General features: G+C 35.8%; 1 protein-coding gene across 3 annotated transcripts in view; it reads left to right on the top strand.

Moving 5' to 3' along the window:
- The window catches only part of UBE2K (ubiquitin conjugating enzyme E2 K), a 67858-nt gene extending 47811 nt beyond the window's left edge, over positions 1-20047 (top strand). For all 3 annotated transcript variants that reach the window (XM_038533449.1, XM_038533448.1, XM_038533450.1), the window contains 4 exons: positions 289-371; positions 11286-11385; positions 15213-15341; positions 15633-20047. In XM_038533449.1, the coding sequence (XP_038389377.1) occupies positions 289-371; positions 11286-11385; positions 15213-15341; positions 15633-15707 (387 nt within the window). In that variant the 3' untranslated portion in view covers positions 15708-20047. The remainder of the gene's footprint in view (positions 1-288; positions 372-11285; positions 11386-15212; positions 15342-15632) is intronic.
- Positions 20048-21465: the final 1418 nt, after the last annotated feature.

Below are 21465 nucleotides of genomic sequence, written 5' to 3'. Positions count from 1 at the left end.
CTGAATGCTTTGTCTTCCACGCCCCTCCCGTCAGCTAGGCAAAATGATGGTAATGTAAGTATGGACTTTTTTTTTAATCTGAGGTTTTCATTTTCTTGGAGTTATACTTGAATTATATGTGTTTTTGTTACTTAAAAACTCAAGTGTGTTTTATATTCTAGGTCCGGTTTATCACTAAAATATGGCATCCTAATATTAATCTGAGGTTTTCATTTTCTTGTAGTTATACTTGAACTATATGTGTTTTATTTCTGTTACTTAAAAACTCAAGTGTGCTTTATATTCTAGGTCCGGTTTATCACTAAAATATGGCATCCTAATATTAGTTCCGTCACAGGGGCTATTTGTTTGGATATCCTGAAAGATCAATGGTAAGAGATTTTGAATTCACCTTCTTCCCTCTCAATCAATTCCAAGGCTATATTTAGAATGTTACGCATGTAATTGCCTCAGAACATAAGCATATATTATACTTTCTCTTATTTGGGCTGTGATTTTAAAACTTTATGACATCTCTTAAGTGCATATTCAAAAATGTGTTGGGATGTGTGGGTGCCGCAGTTGGTTAAGCGTCTGACTCTTGGTTTCAACTCAGGTCACAATCTCAGAGTCATAGCCCCAGCCCCACTTTGAGTCCCAAGATAAGCTCAGAGTCTGCTTGAGATTCTCTCTACCTCTTCCTTTACCCCTGCCATCACCTCTGCATGCGCACTTGGACTCACGATCTCTCTCAATAAATAATCTTTTTTTTTTTTTGAAGTGTGTTAGAATTGAGATCACAGTGATTTACATAGTGACTTATTAGGTAATGTCAGATGCTAGCTTTATATTTTGAAAAGTCTTGATTTCATTTGTGGTAAATTTGGTTCTTTGCGATCTCTGGAAGATACTTGTGAAAGATTAAAAAAATTAAGTATTGAAGTAATCAGCTCTGATTTGGATGGAATATAGGCAACAAAAATCTTAAAAGTTATGTTAAGTGAGCTTAGTCAAGGTTCTCAAATTCAAAGAAACGAGTACCTATCTTTGTAAGTGATATCTTTATTTGCATAGCACTTTATAGTGCTTTCAACATGTTTTGTCTGATTTGCTGTTAGTAGCAGAGTGTTTAGGAGTTCCTACCCTGGAGCCATTAAGTTCAAATCCTCACTCTGCTATTAATTCAGCTGTGGTCTTGAGCAAATTACCTAGACTTTGTGCCTTAGTGTCCTCATCTCACAAGATGGGGTTAAAACCTACTTCATAGGATATTAAAAGGATTAAGTGAATTGTTTTATGTAATTTTCTTAGAGTAGAGCCTGGCATATTCTAACAGTATGACTATAAAAAACTAAGACAAGAAGTATATAACAGGACATCAGAATGGGCAAAAACACTAATAAGCTATGTGTTTGATTTGTTAAGAAAGGGAAAGAATGGAACCTGAACAAAGTGAAACAGGAATGACATATAATGTTTGTGTGATTTGGTTTATTTAGTCTGGATAAACAGACAAGAACTCTTGATATGGTTTTGCTTTTCCATTCTAATAGAACATCTGAGTAAAGCCTCCTCCCTCGGATCATCTCTTGGGGTCTGATTTCGTGATCTGTAGTCCATACCCTTAAACATTGAATAGTGTGGAATAGACCTTGTTTTATTCTGTCACTCTTTTATTTATTTTATTTATTTTTTATTTTTTTATTTTATTCATTTATTTATTTTTATTTATGATAGTCATAGAGAGAGAGAGAGAGAGAGAGAGAGAGAGAGAGAGAGAGAAGCAGAGACACAGGCAGAGAGAAGCAGGCTCCATGCACTGGGAGCCCGATGTGGGATTCGATTCCGGGTCTCCAGGATCGCGCCCTGGTCCAAAGGCAGGCGCCAAACTGCTGCGCCACCCAGGGATCCCTCTTTTATTTATTTTAAAATCTGTACAGTAGCTATACTGAATAATTTTCAGATTTTTATTTAAATTCAGTTCATTAACATATAATGTATTACTGGTTTCAGAGGTATAGAGGTCAGTGATTCATCAGCCTTATATAATGCCCAATGTTCATTACATCACATGCCCTCCTTAGTGTCCATCATCCAGTTACCCCATCCCTCCATCTTCCTCCTCTCCATCGACTGTCAGTTTGTTTCCTTTGATTGAGAGTCTCTTATGATTTGTCTCCCTCTCTGATTTCATCTTTTATTTTTTCCTTTCTTCCGCTATGATCCTGTTTTGTTTCTTGAATTCCACATCTGAGTGAGATCATGTAATTGTCTTTCTCTGACTTATTTTGCTTTGCATAATATACTCCAGTTCCATCCATGTCATGGTAAATGAAAGATTTCATTTTTTTAAATTGATGGCTGAATAGTAGTATACACAAACACACACACCACATCTTCTTTATCTACTCTTCTGTTGATGGACATGATGGCTGTTGTGGAAATTGCTGCTATGTGCACATGCCCCTTCAGCTCACTACATTTGTATCTTTTGGTAAATATCCAGTAGTGCAATTGCTCGGTCGTAGGGTAGCTCTATTTTCCATTTTTTGAGGAACCTCCATACTTTTTTCCAGAGTGGGTATACCAGTTTGCATTCCCACCAACAGTGTAAGAAGGTTCCCCTTTCTTCATATCCTCACCAACATCTGTCTTTTATTTACTTATTAATTTTAGCCATTCTGGTCAGCGTGAGGTGGTATCTCATTGTGGTTTTGATTTGTATTTCCCTGATGCCGAGTGATGTTGAGTATTTTTTCATCTGTTGGCCATTTGTATGTCTTTTTAGGAGAAATGTCTTTTCATGTTTTCTGCCCATTTCTTGATTAGATTCTGTCATTCTTTTATTTTGTGACTTTTCACATTTTGTAGGCCTCAGTGTTTTTATCCATAAAGTTATCTCAGAGTCCTCTTAGAGTAGATTGGTCATTCAATGATACTAATGAATTTTTGCAGACATTGTACTTCTTTCTTTCACCTGGTTTCTGGGACATTAGTTCTTCTATTCTCCCCCTTTCTGTGCCTATTCCCTGGACTCCTTAACTATTTCCTCCCTCGTTTCTAGGAGCTTTGCAAATGAGAATACCTTGGTCCTCTCTTTACTTCTGCTGCTTTTCATCTGTACTCACTTCCTTGGTATACTCATCTGATTTTAAATACCAGCAACTCATAAATTTATCTTTCTTGAACTCCAGACTCATATTCTCATGTCTGCTTAACATCTCTACTTCAATATGTGTGTAGTAGACATCTCAAACATGTTGAAAACTGAATTGATGTTCCCCCAACCCAAAACCTGTATCACTTCATCTAAGTTATTGGCAGCTACATTCTTGCATTTGTTCTGGTCAAAACCTCATCATGATCCTTGGTTCTTATTTCTCTGGTACCCTGTACTCTGTTTATAAATCTGTTGGTAAAACCTCCAAAATTTTATTAGCAGTTTCACTATTACTACCTGGCCCGAGTCACATTACCTCTTTCCTGAATGATTACTGTAGCCTGCCTCTCTGCTTCTGATTTTACCCTACTCAGCAGTTCTCGGCAGCCAGAATGATACTTATCTCTCTGCTCCTCCTGACATCCCCTTTTAAAAACAAATAAAGCTCCAGACTAAAATTTTCCACTGACTTCCCTTTTTGTTCAGAATTAAGCCAGCAATAACCGCACTTCTGATTATCTCCCTATAGACAGTTGAAAGATTATGGTATATTATGTAGAAAGAGAACTTGGCACTTTTGTACAGAAACACTTTTTGTCAACTGTCCCATTTCCTTAGGCTGGTGTGAAATAGCTGAATTTAGTCTCATTTCATATTTATATAATTGTAATATTTAAAAATGTCAAAGACACATTGGATAAAAATAGGTGACATTAGGTATACATGGATATCTAATACCCTAAGCTGCCTCCCACCAGATTTATTGAGGTATAATTGGCAGTGGTTATTCATGTTTATTTAGCTTCAGAGCTGGAATTTGGTAAAGAAAACTACAGGATAATAATATTCAGAAAAATAAGGGATGCCTGGATGGCTCAGTCGTTGAGCGTCTGCCTTTGGCTCAGGGCATGATCGTGGGATCCTGGAATCAGGTCCCACATCGGGTTCCCCACGGGGAATCTACTTCTCTCTGTATCTCTCCTGAATAAATAAATAGAATATTTTTAAAAAAGAAAATAAATTGAATAAACATTGAGTAATTTCTAGGTGTACTAGAAAAAATTTGTCTTGGTCTTTTGTTAATACATGTAGATGGTGAGTTACCTTTAATGTTTAACAACTCTATGTTAGTATGGTTTATTTTTTTAACTCCACAATGTGTCCTATGTAGAAACTATTTTCTGATGTTTTTCCACTGACAACCTATTATGACTATAGGTGTCTATTTACCTGGGGAAATAGAAGAAAACGACTACACATAAAAATTGTACTTAAATGTGGGCAGCCCGGGTGGCTCAGTGGTTTAGCGCCACCTGCAGCCCAGGGCGTGATCCTGAAGACCTGGGATTGAGTCCCACGTCGGGCTCTCTACATGGAGCTTACTTCTGCCTCTGCCTATATCTGCCTCTCTTCTCTGTGTCTCTCATGAATAAATAAAATCTTTTAAAAAAATTGTACTTAAGTGATATTGTCCTTCTAAAAGACATGAACAGGCATTAAGAGAATACCTAGATGGTTGATAAGCAGTGCTTAGCATTATTAGTCATCAGGGAGATGCAAATTAAAATTACAATTAGATACTACTACACACTTATAAATAGTTCTTGTGCTCTGATGGTAGGAATGTGGTTCAACCACTCAACCTGCAGTATCCACCAAAGCTAAATATGTACCTTTGATATGGCCTAGCAATTCCACTCCTAGGTCTCTATGCAAGAGAGATGAATGCATTTGTCCACTAAAAGACTTGTACAAGAGTATTTATAGCACGTTTAATCAATAACCCAAATGTCTATCAATAAGAAAATGGATACTAATGGAATAATTATACAATGAAATGCTACACAGCAGTTAAAAAAAAAAAAGCACATTAACATGAACAACATGGATAATTCTCACAGACATGCTGAGTGACCAAAGCCAGACACAAAGAAGCATATATTGTATGATTCTGTTACCAAATTCAAAATAAGCCAAAACTAATTTATGATGATTGAAAGCCCTACTGAGTCTGTGTGCATAAATATTTAATTAGTCCTCTTAACTGTTTATTGAGATCTGAGCAAAATTAATTTACTGAAGATAGGTTTGCAAGGTACATCATCCACTGACTATTAAAATTAGCTGACACATTTTGAAATTTTACATTCTTATTTGCCTGTTAGGATTTGTTTTTTCCACACAATCCTAAAAATCTCAGTGTATTATGAATTTAGTCAGTACTACGTAAAAAGAACAGTAAATGTAGTGAAAGATTGTATTTTCACTTGTATACTTTTTCACATTACTAAATTTAGATTTAAAAATTAATGTAGAGCAGTCAAAAAATACGCACATTTCTTTACACTATCAAAGATGCTATATTACAGTATTTAAAGCCAGAAGACTAGGTTTTGGTTTGATAATAATTTTATTACAACTGGTTATTAATTTTTTGTCCAGCTTTTTAAAACTTTGCATTTAGGGTATTTTTCCCTCTAGCATCTAGTATTTATTTATTTATTTATTTATTTATTTATTTATTTATTTATTTATTTATTTATTTATTTATTTATTTATTCATTTTACCTGCACCCACTCTTAAAGTGTGTGTGTGTGTGTGTGTTTTAAGGGAGGGGTGCAGAAGGAGAGGGAGAGGGGAGAGAATTCTATGCAGACTCCACACCCAGTGCAGAGCCCAACATGGGGCTTGATCTCACAATCCTGAGATCATGACTTGAGCCAAAATCAAGAGTCCTACACTTAACCAGCTGAGTCCATTTTTTGTTTTTATTGAAGTGTAGTTGACATACAATATTAGTTTCAGGTTTCATTTAGGTATCTTTTAGCCAACTAATGTTTTTTTAAGATTTTATTTATTTATTCATGAGGGACACAGAGAGAAGCAGAGACACAGAGGGGAAAAGCAGGCGCCACGCTGAGCCACCCAGGGATCCCACCAACTAATTCTTAATAGCTGATAAATACCTCCCCTAATATTTCATTATGAAAAATTTTAAGCATACAAAAAAAAATAACTTTTTCTCATTGAGATTGTTATGAATCAAATCTAAGATTTTTTTTTTTCTTCCATATTGAGAGCAAAGTGTCCCTTTCAGCATTCATCTTTAGGTCCTTAGTTTCTGATTTTTTGAAGTTGTAAGTCCAGGAATTTATAATAGTTTGTGTATTCTAAATTAAGACACTATAAATAAAAGAAGTAGAAAGTATTTATAATAAGAATTTACAAATCTGTAAGGGAAGAGTTTCTCACTTTAAAAAATGTTTTTTATACTGTAAAATACATATGACACAATTTATCATCTTAGTTTTTTTAATTGACATATATAACATGAAATCTTAACTGTTTCAAGTAAGTGGTAAGTGTACAGATGAGTATTATTAAGTATATTCATAGTGTGCTACTAGTCTCTAGGACTTAATTTTTTTAAAGCAGTACTAGGTTCACAGCAAAATTGAGAAGAAGGTATAGAAATTTCCCATATACATATGCATAGCCTCCTCCATTATCAACATCTTCTATCAGAATGGTAAATTTGTTGCAGCTGATGAATCTGCATTGACATCTCTCAGTCACCCAAAGTCCTTTTGTCTATATTATGATTCACTCTTGGTATTGTCTATTCTGTGCATTTGAACAAGTAGTATGATGACATGTATCCATCATTGTGTACAGAGTATTTTCAGCACTCTAAAAATGTGCTCTGTGCTCTCTTCATCCTTCTACCCTACTCCCTTCCACCTTTTCATCTTTTGAACCTGAATCTATACCTTTTAAATAATAACTTCCCATTTCTCTCACCCTCCAACCTATGACAACCACCATTCTACTTTCTGTCTCTCTAAATTTGACTTTTCTCAGTACTTCATGAATCATAGTATTCCTGGCTTCACTTAACATAATGTCATCAGGTTTCATTCACATTGCAGCATGTGTCTGATTTGTCTTCCTTTTTTTTTAAGGCTGAATAATATTCCATTGTGTGTATGTATATACCACATTTTGTTCATGGGTTGATGGAAATTAGTTACTTCTACCTTCTGGCTATTGTGAATAATGCTTGTTATGAACATGAGTGTACAAATATCTGAGTCCCTGCTTTCAGTTATTTTGGATATGTACCTAGAAGTGGAATTGTTAGATCATGTAGTAATTCTATGTTTAATTTTTTTGGAGAATTGCTATACTGTTTTCTGTAATTGTTCCATGCATAAGGATTCCAATGACTCCACATCTTCACCATCAGCTGTTGTTTTTGTTTTGTTAACATCCTAACAGATGTGAGGTAGTATTTCATTATTTGATTTGTTTCCCTAAGGGTTAGTGATACTAAGCATCTTTTCATGCACTTATCAGGTAATTTGTATATCTTCTCTGGAGAAATGTTTGTTCAGGTCCTTTCTTATTTTTTAATTGGGTTTTGTTGTTGAGTGATAGGAGTTATATATTTCAGAGATTAACCCTTTATCAGATACATGATTGGCATATATATTCTCACATTCTCTGGCGTGCTTTTCATTTTATCCTTTGCATAGGAGGTTTTTCTGTCTACATAGTTAATTTTGCTATTAGAGGGATCCCTGGGTGGCGCAGCGGTTTGGCGCCTGCCTTTGGCCCAGGGCGCGATCCTGGAGACCCGGGATCGAGTCCCACATCGGGCTCCCGGTGCATGGGGCCTGCTTCTCCCTCTGCCTGTGTCTCTGCCTCTCTCTCTCTCTGTGTGACTATCATAAATAAATAAAGATTTAAAAAAAAAAATTTTGCTATTAGACCAATTTCCCTGTTTTTTCTTTTGTTGCCTGTGCTTTTGATGTTCTATCCAAGAACTCATTGTCAACTCCAGTGTCATGAAGCCTTCCCCTGTGTTTTCTTTTAAGAGTTGGATAATTTGGGACAGCCCAGGTAGCTTAGCGGTTTAGCGCCGTCTTTATAGCCCAGGGCATGATCCTGAAGACCCGGGATCAAGTTTCATGTTGGGCTCCCTGCGTGGAGCTGCTTCTCCCTCTGCCTGTGTCTGCTTCTCTCTCTTTCTCTCTTTCTCTCTCTTCTCTTTCTCTCTCTTCTCTCTCATGAATAAATAAATAAAATCTTTAAAAAAAAGAGAGAGTTGTATAATTTTAGCTTTTGCACTTGGGTCTTTGATCCATTTTCACTTAATTTTTATGTATGTGTAAAACAAGGATCCAAATTCATGCTTTTGAGGGCTCAAGTTTTAAAAATATTTTGGCTTATTGAGATATAATATATAAAGCTATGTAGTGTTATTAGGTTTTGCTCAGATTTGTGAGATTTAAATAGCTTTTATTTTATGTTTTCTTATTTTTATTGCAACTTAAAATTATTGTGAGTTTATTTTTTTTTTTAAGATTTTATTTACTCATCTCACTGAGTATGCATGAGTGAGGGGAGGGACAGAGGGAGAAGCAGACCTCCCACTGATCAGGGAGCCAGATGTGGGGCTCCATTCCAGATCCCAGGATCATGACTTGAGCCAAAAGCAGATTCTTAACAGAAGGAGCCACCCAGGTGCCCCAAATTATTGTTGGTTTAATAATTGTTTTAGTATGAAATACTTCCTTGAAGGGTGCCTGGGTGTCTTGGTTTAAGTGTCTGCCTGCTTCTCCCTCTCCCTCTACCTGCCACTCCCCCTGCTTTTGTGTGTGCCTGTGCGCACTCTGTCAAATAAAATCTTAAAAAAAAAAAAAAAAAAAAACCTTCCTTGAATGAAGATTTTTCTTTAGTATTCAGATAAATTTCCTTGAAAGAAATAATTGTATTAATTAAAATTATATAACTTAAGATTTTATTTATTTGAGAGAGTGAGGGTGCGCGTGAGCAGGGGAGAGGGGTAGAGGGAGAGAAGCAGATTCCCCATTGACCAGGGAGCCCCAGGGTTCTGAGATTGAGCCCTGCATTGGGCTCTGTACTCAGGGGAGTCTGCTTCTTCTTCCTCTGCCCCCCTCATTTTTCCCCCTGACTCGTGCTCTTTCTCTTTTAAATAAATATATAAATCTTTAAAAAAAATTCTGTTCTCTTTAATGCTAGTTTAGCATTTCAGCTAATTTTTGTGTTCTAACCAATTTTTCCTATTCTTGTAAGCCTTTCTAAAAGGGTAGATTGATCAATAAAAAATTTTACTCTGATTGCATTTTAGATGGTTCATTTGTAAGTAATTTTTAATTAATATATAAGATACAGATCTACAGTCGTGTACTGATTTTATTGTATTGTTTTAAAACAGTCTTTCTTTCTTTCTTTCTTTCTTTCTTTCTTTCTTTCTTTCTTTCTTTCTCTCTCTCTCTCTCTCTCTCTCTCTCTCTCCTTCCTTCCTTCCTTCCTTCCTTCCTTCCTTCCTTCCTTCCTTCCTTCCTTCCTTCCTTCCTTCCTTCCTTCCTTCCTTTTTATTTATTTTAGAGAGGGAGGGAAAGAGTCTTAAGCAGACTTTGCATTGAGAGAGCCTGACATGGATCTGTCTCACAACCCTGAGATCACTACCTGAGCTAAAACCAAGAGTTGGACACTTAACTGACTGGGCCGCCCACATGCCCCTAGAACAGCCTTTCTTAATTAGCTCAAACTGTAATCCGTTAAAGCAGTATTTCTCAGATATTAGGTTGCATAAGAATCACTTGGAGTGCTTGTTATAAATCACCCTAGAGTTTCTGGTTCAGTAGGTCTGGGATGAGACTGAAGATTTTCATTTCTTAAAGTTCCCCAGGTGATGTTGACACTACTGGTAGGTGAAACTACACTTTATGAGATACAGTGCCTTAAGGCGTCCATTGTTGGTAAAAAAATTAACTTTTATTGTAATCATCTAGGATGGTGACGTCCTGGAAAATTGAGAAAAAAGTGACTCAGTAATTTTCTCTGATCCATGGTTATAATGAAGAATCCATTTGAAAAAGATTTAGAATGATCTAATTTGTATGGTTAAAATGGGTATATTGGGGGGTGCCTGGCTAGCTCAGTCAGTAGAGCATGTGACTCTTGATCTCTGGATTTTGAGTTTAAGCCCCACGTTGGGTGTAGAAATTACTTTAAAATCTTTTAATAATAATAACTTTTTTTTTAAAGATTTCATTCATTTATTCATAGAGACACAGAGAGAGAGAGAGGCAGAGACACAGGCAGAGGGAGAAGCAGGCTCCATGCAGCGAGCCCGATGTGGGACTCGATCCCGGGTCTCCAGGATCACACCCCGGGCTGCAGGCGGCGCTAAACCGCTGCGCCACCGGGGCTGCCCTAAAATCTTTCAAAAATAAAATGGGTTTATTATTTAGTACTCTTCAGCATTTTATGTATTTCATTGTTGTGTTTGTATTTATAATATTTCTGTATTGATCAAAGAGTTCCCTAACAGAAATGCTAAGAATCCTTGCTGGTTGTAGATACCATTTTTTAGATAAATATTTGCTTTATATAGGTGCATAAATTAACTGATATATTTAAAGCAAATAACTTGCTCTAGTTCAGTATGTTATGAAATGATTTCAGGCTTTCTTGAAAATAAGGAATATTTGCTTGATGGTATCTTATGTGTTTTTGGAGTGGCATTGAAAGAAAGTTACATGTACGTACTAGTTTACCACTTTATGTCTAGAGAAATGGATAGAAAGTCAAGTCAGTGAGTAAAGCTGACCAAAAGGATATTGGCAACAATAAGAAAAGTAAATCCAGTTCAGGATGGTTTGAATTGCTCTTAGAAATAGAAAGACTGGGGATCCCTGGGTGGCGCAGCGGTTTAGCGCCTGCCTTTGGCCCAGGGCATGATCCTGGAGACCCGGGATCGAGTCCCACGTCGGGCTCCCGGTGCATGGAGCCTGCTTCTCCCTCTGCCTGAGTCTCTGCCCCTCTCTCTCTCTCTCTCTCTCTCTCTCTCTCTCTCTCTGTGTGACTATCATAAATAAATAAAAATTAAAAAAAGAAAAAAAAAAAGAAATAGAAAGACTCATTCGTTCATTATAAAGTCAAGGAGAAAAAAATATGATAGGCAGATATATAAATTTCTATAACTTAGTTATATGATTAAGATAAAAATCTAGATTATTTTTAGCTCCAGTAGTTTTTATATTCAGAAAATCACTTAACTTTTGTCACGCTGCATGTTCTTAACTGAGATGTTTTCTTGTTTTGTTTTTTTAGGGCTGCAGCAATGACTCTCCGCACGGTATTATTGTCATTGCAAGCCCTTTTGGCAGCTGCAGAACCGGATGATCCACAAGATGCAGTAGTAGCAAATCAGGTAAGACTTGCTTGTACTTACCTATGAATTTCTACTACTGTAGTGATTTGCAGTGTTAACACATGAGCATAGTTCTATTTAGAAAGACTAAATTTGGAAATGGTTTTCTTTCTCATGGTAAGATTATTTTGTCAGATGTAATAGCGAAAACCTACTGATTTTTAATACACTACTTTGAGTATATGATGCTTTTTAAAAAACTTAATGGAAATTTTCAAACACAATGTCAAAATATTTATATAGTGAATACGCATATTCCTACCTGCATCTGGATTCTGTGATTAGCATTTTACTATACGTGCTTTATCATGTGCGTATCTATCCATCCCTCCATTTAGTGATAATCCTTCCCTGGTAATTTTAACCAGCTCTTGCTGTGACTGAAGTGGCATAGTGTAAAAGTTACCAAGGATCTTAAAATTGCCAGATGGAATAAATATTTTTTAGTTTTGATCTTTCAGTTGATGTGATCTCCAAGGCAGAGGTCCGCAAATTACACCTAGAGTTATTGTTTTTGTAAATAATGTTTTATTGGAATACAGCCACATCCATTTGTTTACTTATCTGGTCCTGTGAGAAACCCTGTTCTACGCCATTAGGATTTACTGAGCTTTTTTTTTTGTCCCCCACTTGGAATTTTTTTCTTCTCTTAACTTCTAACATACTACTCTCTTCTCATCTTGGTAGTTGTAGTTATTCCTTCTTAGTTCCTACAATTATTTCTTTTCTTCCTTCTAAAAAGAGTTCCTTGGTTTAGACATCATTCCTTTTACTTTTACTGTTGTATATGGTCACATGGATGATCATATCTACACTGATACTATCACCTGTAAGTTGAGAAAATGTTTAGGCATTACCTCTCCTTGAGTGCAAGAGCCTGTTCAGAACTGGATAGTTATATATGTTTCATGGATACCTCAGCATAGCATTCCCAAAACTGAATGTAGAATCTTAAATCCTCAGGGCAGCGCGGGTGGCTCAGTGGTTTAGTGCCGACTTCAGCCCAGAGCGTGGTCCTGGAGACCTGGGATCGAGTCCCACATCAGCTCCCTGTATGGAGCCTACTTCTCCCTCTGCTTATGTCTGTGCCTCTCTCTCTCTCCGTGTCTCTCATGAATAAATAATCTTAAAAAAAAAATCTTAAATCCTGCAAACGTGACCATCCTTCTATGATACCATCGCCTATTTAGTTAAGTATCCAAGCCACAGACTTGAAATTCTCTGTGCCTTCTTTTCTCTTGGTGATTCCATTCCCAATATCTCTCATACTTCTCTGATCGGCCTTAGTTCACATTTTAAAAAATGTCTTAGTTCAACTGCTCTGATAGCTGTCCCTTCCTTCATCTACTTGATAGCAGTGAGCTTTTTAAAGTAGAAATCTTACTTTACTACTAAAAACTTATTAGAAGCTCGGATATCACCTACTTGGTAAATCCAGATTCTTTGGTTTGCAGAGTTTTTCCATGATTTAACTGTCCACAAAACCAGCTTCATCTCCTAAATTCTTATTATTCCTCGGACTCCCGTTTTTTATGGACTCCTGCTTTTTTTAAGATGTCATTCATTTCTACCCGTCAGTTCACCTGGTCTGCTATGTTTCCTCTGCCTGGTTCCTATTAATAAACCTGTTCCTTTCCCTTGAAAAGCTGTTTGCTCTGGGGTACCTGGGTGGCTCAGAGTTGAGCATCTGCCTTTGGCTCAGGTCGTGATCCTGGGCCCTGGGATCGAGTCCTGTATCAGGCTAGCCTCTCTCTCTTCCTCTCTCTCTCTCTCTCTCCCCCTCCCTCTCTCTCTCTCTCTCTCTCTCGAATGAATAATTAAGATCTGAAAAAAAAAATCTGTTCACTCCTTATTTTCTGTATATCCTTATTAATATAATGTTTGTTTCAGAGTGCTTAGAATTAGGGTTTTACATGCTATATATATGTGCTGTTCGTTCGCTTTTGGTAGTCGGCATGGCTTGAAGTCTCAACTTTGATTTCCTGTGGAGTTATGAGCCTCAAGGGCTGAGGCTGGACATGGAACTTTCTCCAGCTCCTAGAACAGTTCAATAATTTGACATATTTCCTTGTTTAGAATTCGCAAGAATTCTTAATACAAGTAGAAACTAGATGTATTATTTTAATATATAATAGAAGCATATCAGTCTTAGAATACTCAATACATATAATTTTACTTATTTTTCAAAAGATTTTACTTATTTTATTCATGAGAGAGACAGAGAGAGGCAGAGACATAGGCAGAGGGAGAAGCAGGCTCCCTGCAAGGGATGCCAGCACTCCAGAATCAGGCCCTGAGCCGAAGGCAGATGCTCAACCACTGAGCCACCCAGGCATCCCCATGTAAAGTACTTTTAAAAGGAATACTAAAGTGAATTGAACAGTTACTTTAAATGTATATACTTCCATTATTAAGTAATGTTGGTTCCAAAGTATTTAAGAATAAATTTATCTGGGCAGCCTGGGTGGCTCAGCGGTTTGGTGCCACCTTCAGCCCAGGGTGTGATCCTGGAGACCCAGGATCAAGTCCCACGTCAAGCTCCCTGCATGGAGCCTGCTTCTCCCTCTGCCTATGTCTCTGCCTCTCTCTCTCTTTCTCTGTATCTCTCATGAATAAATAAGTAAAATCTTTTAAAAAAACTAAAAGTACTGTATGGTGGGTTCATAAACATCTCAAAACATGGTATAAATTAAAATACTGCATATTAGGGCATCTGGTTGACTGACTCAGTCTGTGGAGCATGCAACTCTTGATCTCAGGATTGTAAGTTTGAGCTCCATGATGGGTGCAGAGATTACTTAAAAATCTTGTTTTTTCCTTTAAGTTGGCTCCATGCCCAACATTGAGCCAGAACTCAAAACCCCAAGTAAAAGAGTTGCATGCTTTACCTCTGAGCCAGCCAGGTGCCCCCAGAATAAAATCTTTCTTAAAAAGCCTTTGCACATGGTATTTTCTTGAATCACTGTATATTAATACAGTTTCAGCAAAATAGCAAAGTCCACTTGTATTCTATTCTGAGCTGTGGTTAATATGAAAGTTGGTTTGCCTGGGTGGCTCAGTGGTTGAGAGTCTGCCTTCAGCTTTGGGGCATAATCCTGGGGTCCGGGATTGAGTTCTGCATCGGGCTCCTGCATGGAGCCTGCTTCTCCCTCTGCCTGTGTCTCTGCCTCTCTCTCTTTCTCTCTTGTCTCTCTCATGAATAAATAAATTTAAAAATATATATATGAAAGTTGGTCACATTTGTTACTGTCCCTACAATTTTAGAAGCAGATAATTCTCTTTGGTTGTATAATGTTTCACACTTTGCAGTGTTTAGAAAAATATGTGTACATCACTTCACTGGTATTAGTTTTCTGTTACTTACATCTATTGAAATTGGAGATTAAAACTGGTAAGTATAATTGCTCTTTTTCTTTTCTTTTTTGGTCAACATTTGTGAATCAGAGCTTCAGGTCAGACTTTTTTTCTTGAGTGACCTTGTTTGCAACAGAAAGTTGAATCAATCACATTTTATTTATTTATTTGTTTATTATTTTATTATTTTATTTATTTATTCATGAGAGACAGAAAGAGAGAGAGAGAAAGAGAGGCAGAGACGCAGGCAGAGGAGAAGCAGGCTCCATGCAGGAAGCCCAATGTGGGACTCTATCCCAGATCACGCCCTGGGCTGAAGGCGATGCTAAACCCCTGAGCCACCAGGGCTACCTAGAATCAATCACATTTTAAATGTAAATTATTTTTACTTAGAAAAAGCCAGTTCTTAGGTTATTAAGTATTGAATATTGTGACTGCATTGTCATATTGTTCAATTTTTTTCTTCATTATAGTACAAACAAAATCCCGAAATGTTCAAACAGACAGCTCGACTTTGGGCACATGTGTATGCTGGTGCACCAGTTTCTAGTCCAGAATACACCAAAAAAATAGAAAACCTATGTGCTATGGGCTTTGATAGGGTAAGTACCAAAAAGCTTGCTTTTCTGATGTAGTTATTGATTTAAAATTATTGCTGCAAATCCTTGGCTGACAAAAGTCGTTCAGAGATGCTATAAATCAGGTTTTATAAACTTCTGTTATTATAATCAGTGATTTTTTTCCCCTTTGGCTAATTCCAGTCATTGGTTTAGAAGCTTGTTACGCACTACAGATACAAGGTGTGATTTTTCAATATGAAGACAGTGCATGATTCAGTATTTTAAAAATATGTTTTGAGATTTGATTTTTTTTGTCCCCTTTCTTCCCTACAGAATGCGGTAATAGTGGCCTTGTCTTCAAAATCATGGGATGTAGAGACTGCAACAGAATTGCTTCTGAGTAACTGAGGCATAGAGAAAGAGCTGCTGATATAGTCAAGCTTGCCCCTTCTTGAGGAGCATCAACATCTGTTATTTTTAGGATTCTGCATAGATTTCTTTTAAACTGGCATTCTTGCCTAATGATGTTATCTAGGCACCATTGGAGACTGAAAAAAAAAAAATCCCTGCTCTGTAAATAAAGCTAATTAAACGTCTGTGTAAATTTAAAAAGGGGAAATACTTTAATTTTTTTTTTCTTAATAGTGTAAAAATTCTTTGAGCTAAGCTAAAACCATGGAAAAAACATGCTACTTTAGTGTTTAGCAGTGTACCAAGACTAGCAAGAGTTTGCTTCAGGATTTCGTTGAATAATTAAGATAATATTTTGAGTGTGTCAGGGCCATTCAAATTGTTGGTGTTGCATCACAGCTACCTTAACTGTTTTTAACATGGATCCTCTGTGCCTGTGAATTTACTTGCATGCTTGTACTTGACTTCTTAGGATGGGTAGCTGAAAAGACCACCATTTTAAGCATTTGAGAATTCTTAAATATGAGATTTATCCAGAATTGAAGATGGTGACCTATTCAGAGCCTTTTTGTCCTTGTCAACAGACTAGGACACCATATCTATTTTTCCCCTTCTTACCACACACAGCTAATATTCTAATAGTAAATTTCTCTATATTTGGTGGGGAAATATGCCGAGGGACAGTATCCCTTGCTCCATTTTTAGGTCATCCATTTGGAATGTTTTGTTATAGCTCTTCACTCTTAAAACTTTCCAATGTGAGTAATAATGTAAAAATGGAGCTGCCAATTTTGTTCCTCTTGCAAAAATAGTAAATACTTGTTGCAATATTCCCAAGATTTAATGAAAGAACCTAACTTAGTTTTTCAGTGAATTTGACATCTTTCTATTTTTAAACTGATGAAATTTTCTTTGAGAACTTGAAATGATGCAATCAACTATTGGCAGTTTTTTAGCCTAATTTTGACTTTACAGAGATTACTTTATCAGGTACTTTAAAAGTCACTCTTGATTGCATTTGCCCCTATTGACACATGAAAGCTGTGTGGTGTTCTACTGTACATACTTCAGATACACATAGGAATAGAAGTGTGTTATAAATCTAGCTTTCTTTATGATGTTTCTGATAATATGAGAATTGAAAACTTTACCTTTTCTTGTACATAGTCAGACTTTCTATTCGTATTAAAGTTACATTTCATTCTAAGTTCAAAAGTTTGAAAATTATTAGTTTTGCAAGCTCAAACACTAATGTGACCATTTTATGAAGACTGAAATGGATTTATGCAGGCAGTTCTATACATAGAAACAGTTCTTATTAAATTTTCAGGACCAATGCAGAATAACAAAAATGTAATGGAATGAGAATGAATTAAAGTAAGGCTGTATATTGAAAGTCATATTTATAAAAGGTTTGCTTTCTTCAAGTGTTATTTATCCTAAATTATAATCATTAAGTGTTTGGAAAATAGTTTTGAACCATAAATTCAGCATAATTTCATTTGACTTCTCCATAATCTTAGAAGCAATAAAAGAACCATTATTAAATATATTGTAATATTAAAGATGTGAAGGTTCTTCCAAAAACTTGTAAGGCTTTCCTAATTAATAGTAAACTCTTGTAGTTGATATTATTGCATACTAAACACAAGTTGCTATGTTTTTTTCCCCTATATATTTGCTTAAGCATAAATTTCTTTATACAATCACCTCCTTTAATTGTTATAGTTTAGTTACTTTCTAAAGATGCCAAAGGAAACAAGATTTTTCTTTATTTATTTTAAATAGCTAAAACCTTGTACTTTTCTTTATATTTTGAAGTAAGGTTGGGATTGTGTGAAAATGTGGGCAGCTTTGTTCCACTATTGGTTAGTTTGTTTTGTTTTGTTTTGTTTTAGTGGAGGGTTGGTTTGGTAATATTTGGATTATTTTAAATATCAAACACATCTACCCAGTTAACTATTTGCCTATATTATCAGGGTATATTTAATTGTCCTGTGGTTAGACAAAAGAGAATGAACTCAGAGGTTACTAAGGTCAAGCATTACATACTTAGCTCTTGGAGGCAGCTATACCTTTATACCTTGCCTTTGATTTTTATGCACATTAGCCCATAGGTAATCTCATCCAACTATACTTCAACATCCTCAGTGCCCAGGAAATTGAAAAGAATAATATTTGGTATGAGAGGTTCTCCATGATGCATTTTCATTTCAAAAATTTACTTACCTCCTTTACATTAAATGTGATAATCCCTCTCTCTTTTCTGGTGCATTTCTCACCGTCTTTCAGTTTCTTGTTTTTCACTCTTCTACAGATAAATGTATTTCCCCAAACATAAAAATTAAGGCAATTTTTCCCCCTCTGGTCTTAACGTGTTTGGGAAAAGGACACTAAAAGTGCAGGTCTAGAGAAAAGATACCCTGGTGGAAATTATTTTTTATATTTCTGACTTTTTTGTGATTCATCAGTTGTAAAGGCCTCAAAAATGATGGTTAAATATATATATATTTAATGCATATATATATATATTAAATGATACCTCATTTAGGGCAGGCAGATTTGCTAGAGGTCACTGATATTCCAGTAGGCTTTTATTATAATTGGGTGTTTCCTGGGTATGTCCCCAACTTTTAAAAAGACAAATACTTAATTGTATAGTATTTCAGTACAGATTACTGACTGAATGAATGAATAGCAATTTGTCACCCAAGTAAGTATACAGTAGGTGGTATATAAATATTTGAGGAACTTTGTACTAAATTAAATTCTTTGAGTTGGCTCCCCGAAATATTTGGAATTGTGACTGTGGTTTACTTAAACACATAATACATTCAAGTATATATATGTTTGGATTCTGGGTATTTTTCTTTTGAGGAGAGTAATCTATGAAATGAAAGTAAGACTGACTTTTTTTTTTTTGGAAGTATTTCACGATTGTTGGTGGCGCTTAAAACTATGCAAAAATAATTTTTAAAGTATCTATGAGAAAGAATTGGCAGTTAAAGTGGATATTGCTTATTTATGCACTATAGATTGCAGCATATTGTGTTACTGTTTAGGCTGCTTATTAATAAGTTTATCGCTATGAAAAGCAGATCTTGGCTATAAGTGTATGCCTGATTTGAGCTTTTAAAACTCTGCAGTAGGGATATGATAATGTTCCCACAGTACTTATAGCAACACAGGAAAAAATAAAGCATTTTTGTTGTTTTAAAGATTTAAGATGGATTCAGGCAGGGAAGCTTTGGAGTCAGGTATACTTTCTTGTACATAGATGGAAACAATGTTTGGATATGATGATAAAGGAAGCCGTCTGTTTACAGTTAACTTTATTTCATGGACTTTTACAAAATGATGTTGTATTAATCACTTTTTCTAGTTAAAGAAATTTCAATTCCAGGGTACAAACCATTGATTTTAAAAATTCGCATTTCCATTCCTTTAGTACCAGTTTAATATAAATGCTTAACATCAGCTGTTTGCTATCACTGGGGAAGAAGGTAACTTGAAGTATTTACTGATAAATAGCCTTTTCCCAATGTTACTTTTCTGCCTTGTCTAACATATAATGTCACATGTTCTGTTTGCACTGTTGCAATATGGATCAAAAATCTTGTGGCATAGGGATAGGGGAATGTTAGTATCTCCCTTGTCCTGTTTGTTCTGTTACTGCTTTATTGGACTGATCTACCCTCATAAACCTGTGATCTTCACCTAAATGTAAGTTGTGAATGTGTCACCTTTTGCTTGGTTATTTCAACCATGCTGCTATATATATCAGGTGTGGCACAGTTTTATCAGTTTGGTTCTAGGGGGTGAGTGAATACAAATCATTGCACTGTGCTGTTAAATGATCTTTGTGTGCTTGCTGTTACCTACTTTTTACAGGCATCATAATAAAAGCTAGACTATTTCTTTGGGGGGAAAGAGACTTATTTAATGTAATTTAAAGACTTTTCCAATAGAAAATGAAATGCTATTGAAAATAATATCTATTTTTTAGCTTTCAGCAATTGATGGTGCTTTGTTGTGGTGTCTGCTGGAAGTCTACTGCCATTATAGGGATTCTCATTAACCTCACTGAGAAAAGAACCTTGCTTGTTAGCTTCTCTAGATCTCTATTCTAAACAATCTGTTAGTGATGATAAATTCTGTAGGAGGGTCTATTCTGAGCCATTAACTTCCTGTAAGGGGAAAATGGGAGGGTTACCAGAAAGACCATTGAAGCAGGGTGGGCTGTGGGTGGAGGGTTGGGTATTTGTCTTGAGAATTAAAAACTACGAAACACTTTTGTACACAACTGATTTTTTTAAAAATAAACACATTTTTAAAGATGTTGAATTTTTTTTCCCCCCTTACTGGGAATTCTTAAAAATAAATGCATGCATGTTTTCCCCTGAAAATGGTTTATATCTTCTTTCTGGGTACTCCTCTAAGGATAGGCAGTTAAGCTTCCACATTACTTTGAGCAAGAAAAAGAACCATGTAGACAAGGTTCATAGTGATGAGGATATGATGATAAATGGGATAAATTATATTGGATCCTTGAATTTAAAAATGTGTTGAAACTGTTTAATTAAAGTTATTTATTTGAAAATAGAACATTATTTGGCTAGGTTCTAATCCAAAATACAGAGTAATCCAGAGTGAGTTGGTACTGAAAGTAATGTTTATTCTGTTTTCATATATGCACACAAATCATTCTGGAAAGAAGGTGCCCGTTCCCATGGAAAAGACTGAATTGTTTCAGGAAGTCCTGGGTTACTATCCTTGGATTACCCCCTGCCTCCAATACTGATAATTTAAAAGAGGCTCTATTGGTTAGGTTTTGTACTAGTTTTTTCACATGGCAAAACTGATTGTTACTTTATGTCTCTAGGGCATTCATAACCAGCTCTCAGCAGACCTATGACTTTTCTGTAGCCTGGAGATGGAATTCCTCCTGACTGGAATACCAGTATGAAGTGCTCTTTTCATGGAGCAAGCTGGATCTTTACATATTAAATCAAGAATAACATGGAATTCAAGTGAGCTCTCATACCAACCCCTAGCAAAAGATGGTCAGATTCAAGGGTAGTAAACACTTGGTATATGTTTTGTTTCAATCATTGAAGAATTGAAAATTTTCAGTGAAATAATATGAATTCTCTAATGCCTTTTAGAAGTAATGTCCTATAGTAATATACTATCTACTCATGTATTCATGTTGTAATGTTCCTTTTACCCCATTTAATTTTAGTAAAAAGACATTAAAGCACAACTTTATTCTATTTAATCTCCCTATTGTAAACTGACCTTTTAATAAGATACAGAACCAAAATCAAGAAGGCCAAGCTGTTTAAATACTCAGTGTACAATATATAGAGCCTTTTATAAATACATATAGGTAAAACAAATACAATAAAACTGGACATTTGAGACACCCAAAGTATTTTCTTACAGAGTTAATATACCTAATACTTTGTTTCTCATTTACAGCATAAAAGCTTTGCTGCATGTACAGAATATGACTAACTTGATGTAAGAGCAGCTAGTCACAGGCCTTTTCTTCACTTACACAGCTAACATACAGCTCTTTAGTTACGGTATTTATTCCTCAGTTTTTAATATGTGAAATACATTTTTCCTTTGTGCACATTATTGTTTGCATTATATTATGAGATGAATGACATGAGTCGGATACCTAGAGTCACAGGGGTTTTGTTGTAGAAACCCCATGATATTGTATTTCTATGTGCCTACTAAACTTGGT

This window comes from Canis lupus, chromosome 3 (genome assembly GCF_011100685.1).
Source record: "Canis lupus familiaris isolate Mischka breed German Shepherd chromosome 3, alternate assembly UU_Cfam_GSD_1.0, whole genome shotgun sequence".
Taxonomy (NCBI): domain Eukaryota; kingdom Metazoa; phylum Chordata; class Mammalia; order Carnivora; family Canidae; genus Canis; species Canis lupus.
Note: the sequence above shows the minus strand (reverse complement) of the source record. Positions and strands in the feature narration are given on the sequence as shown.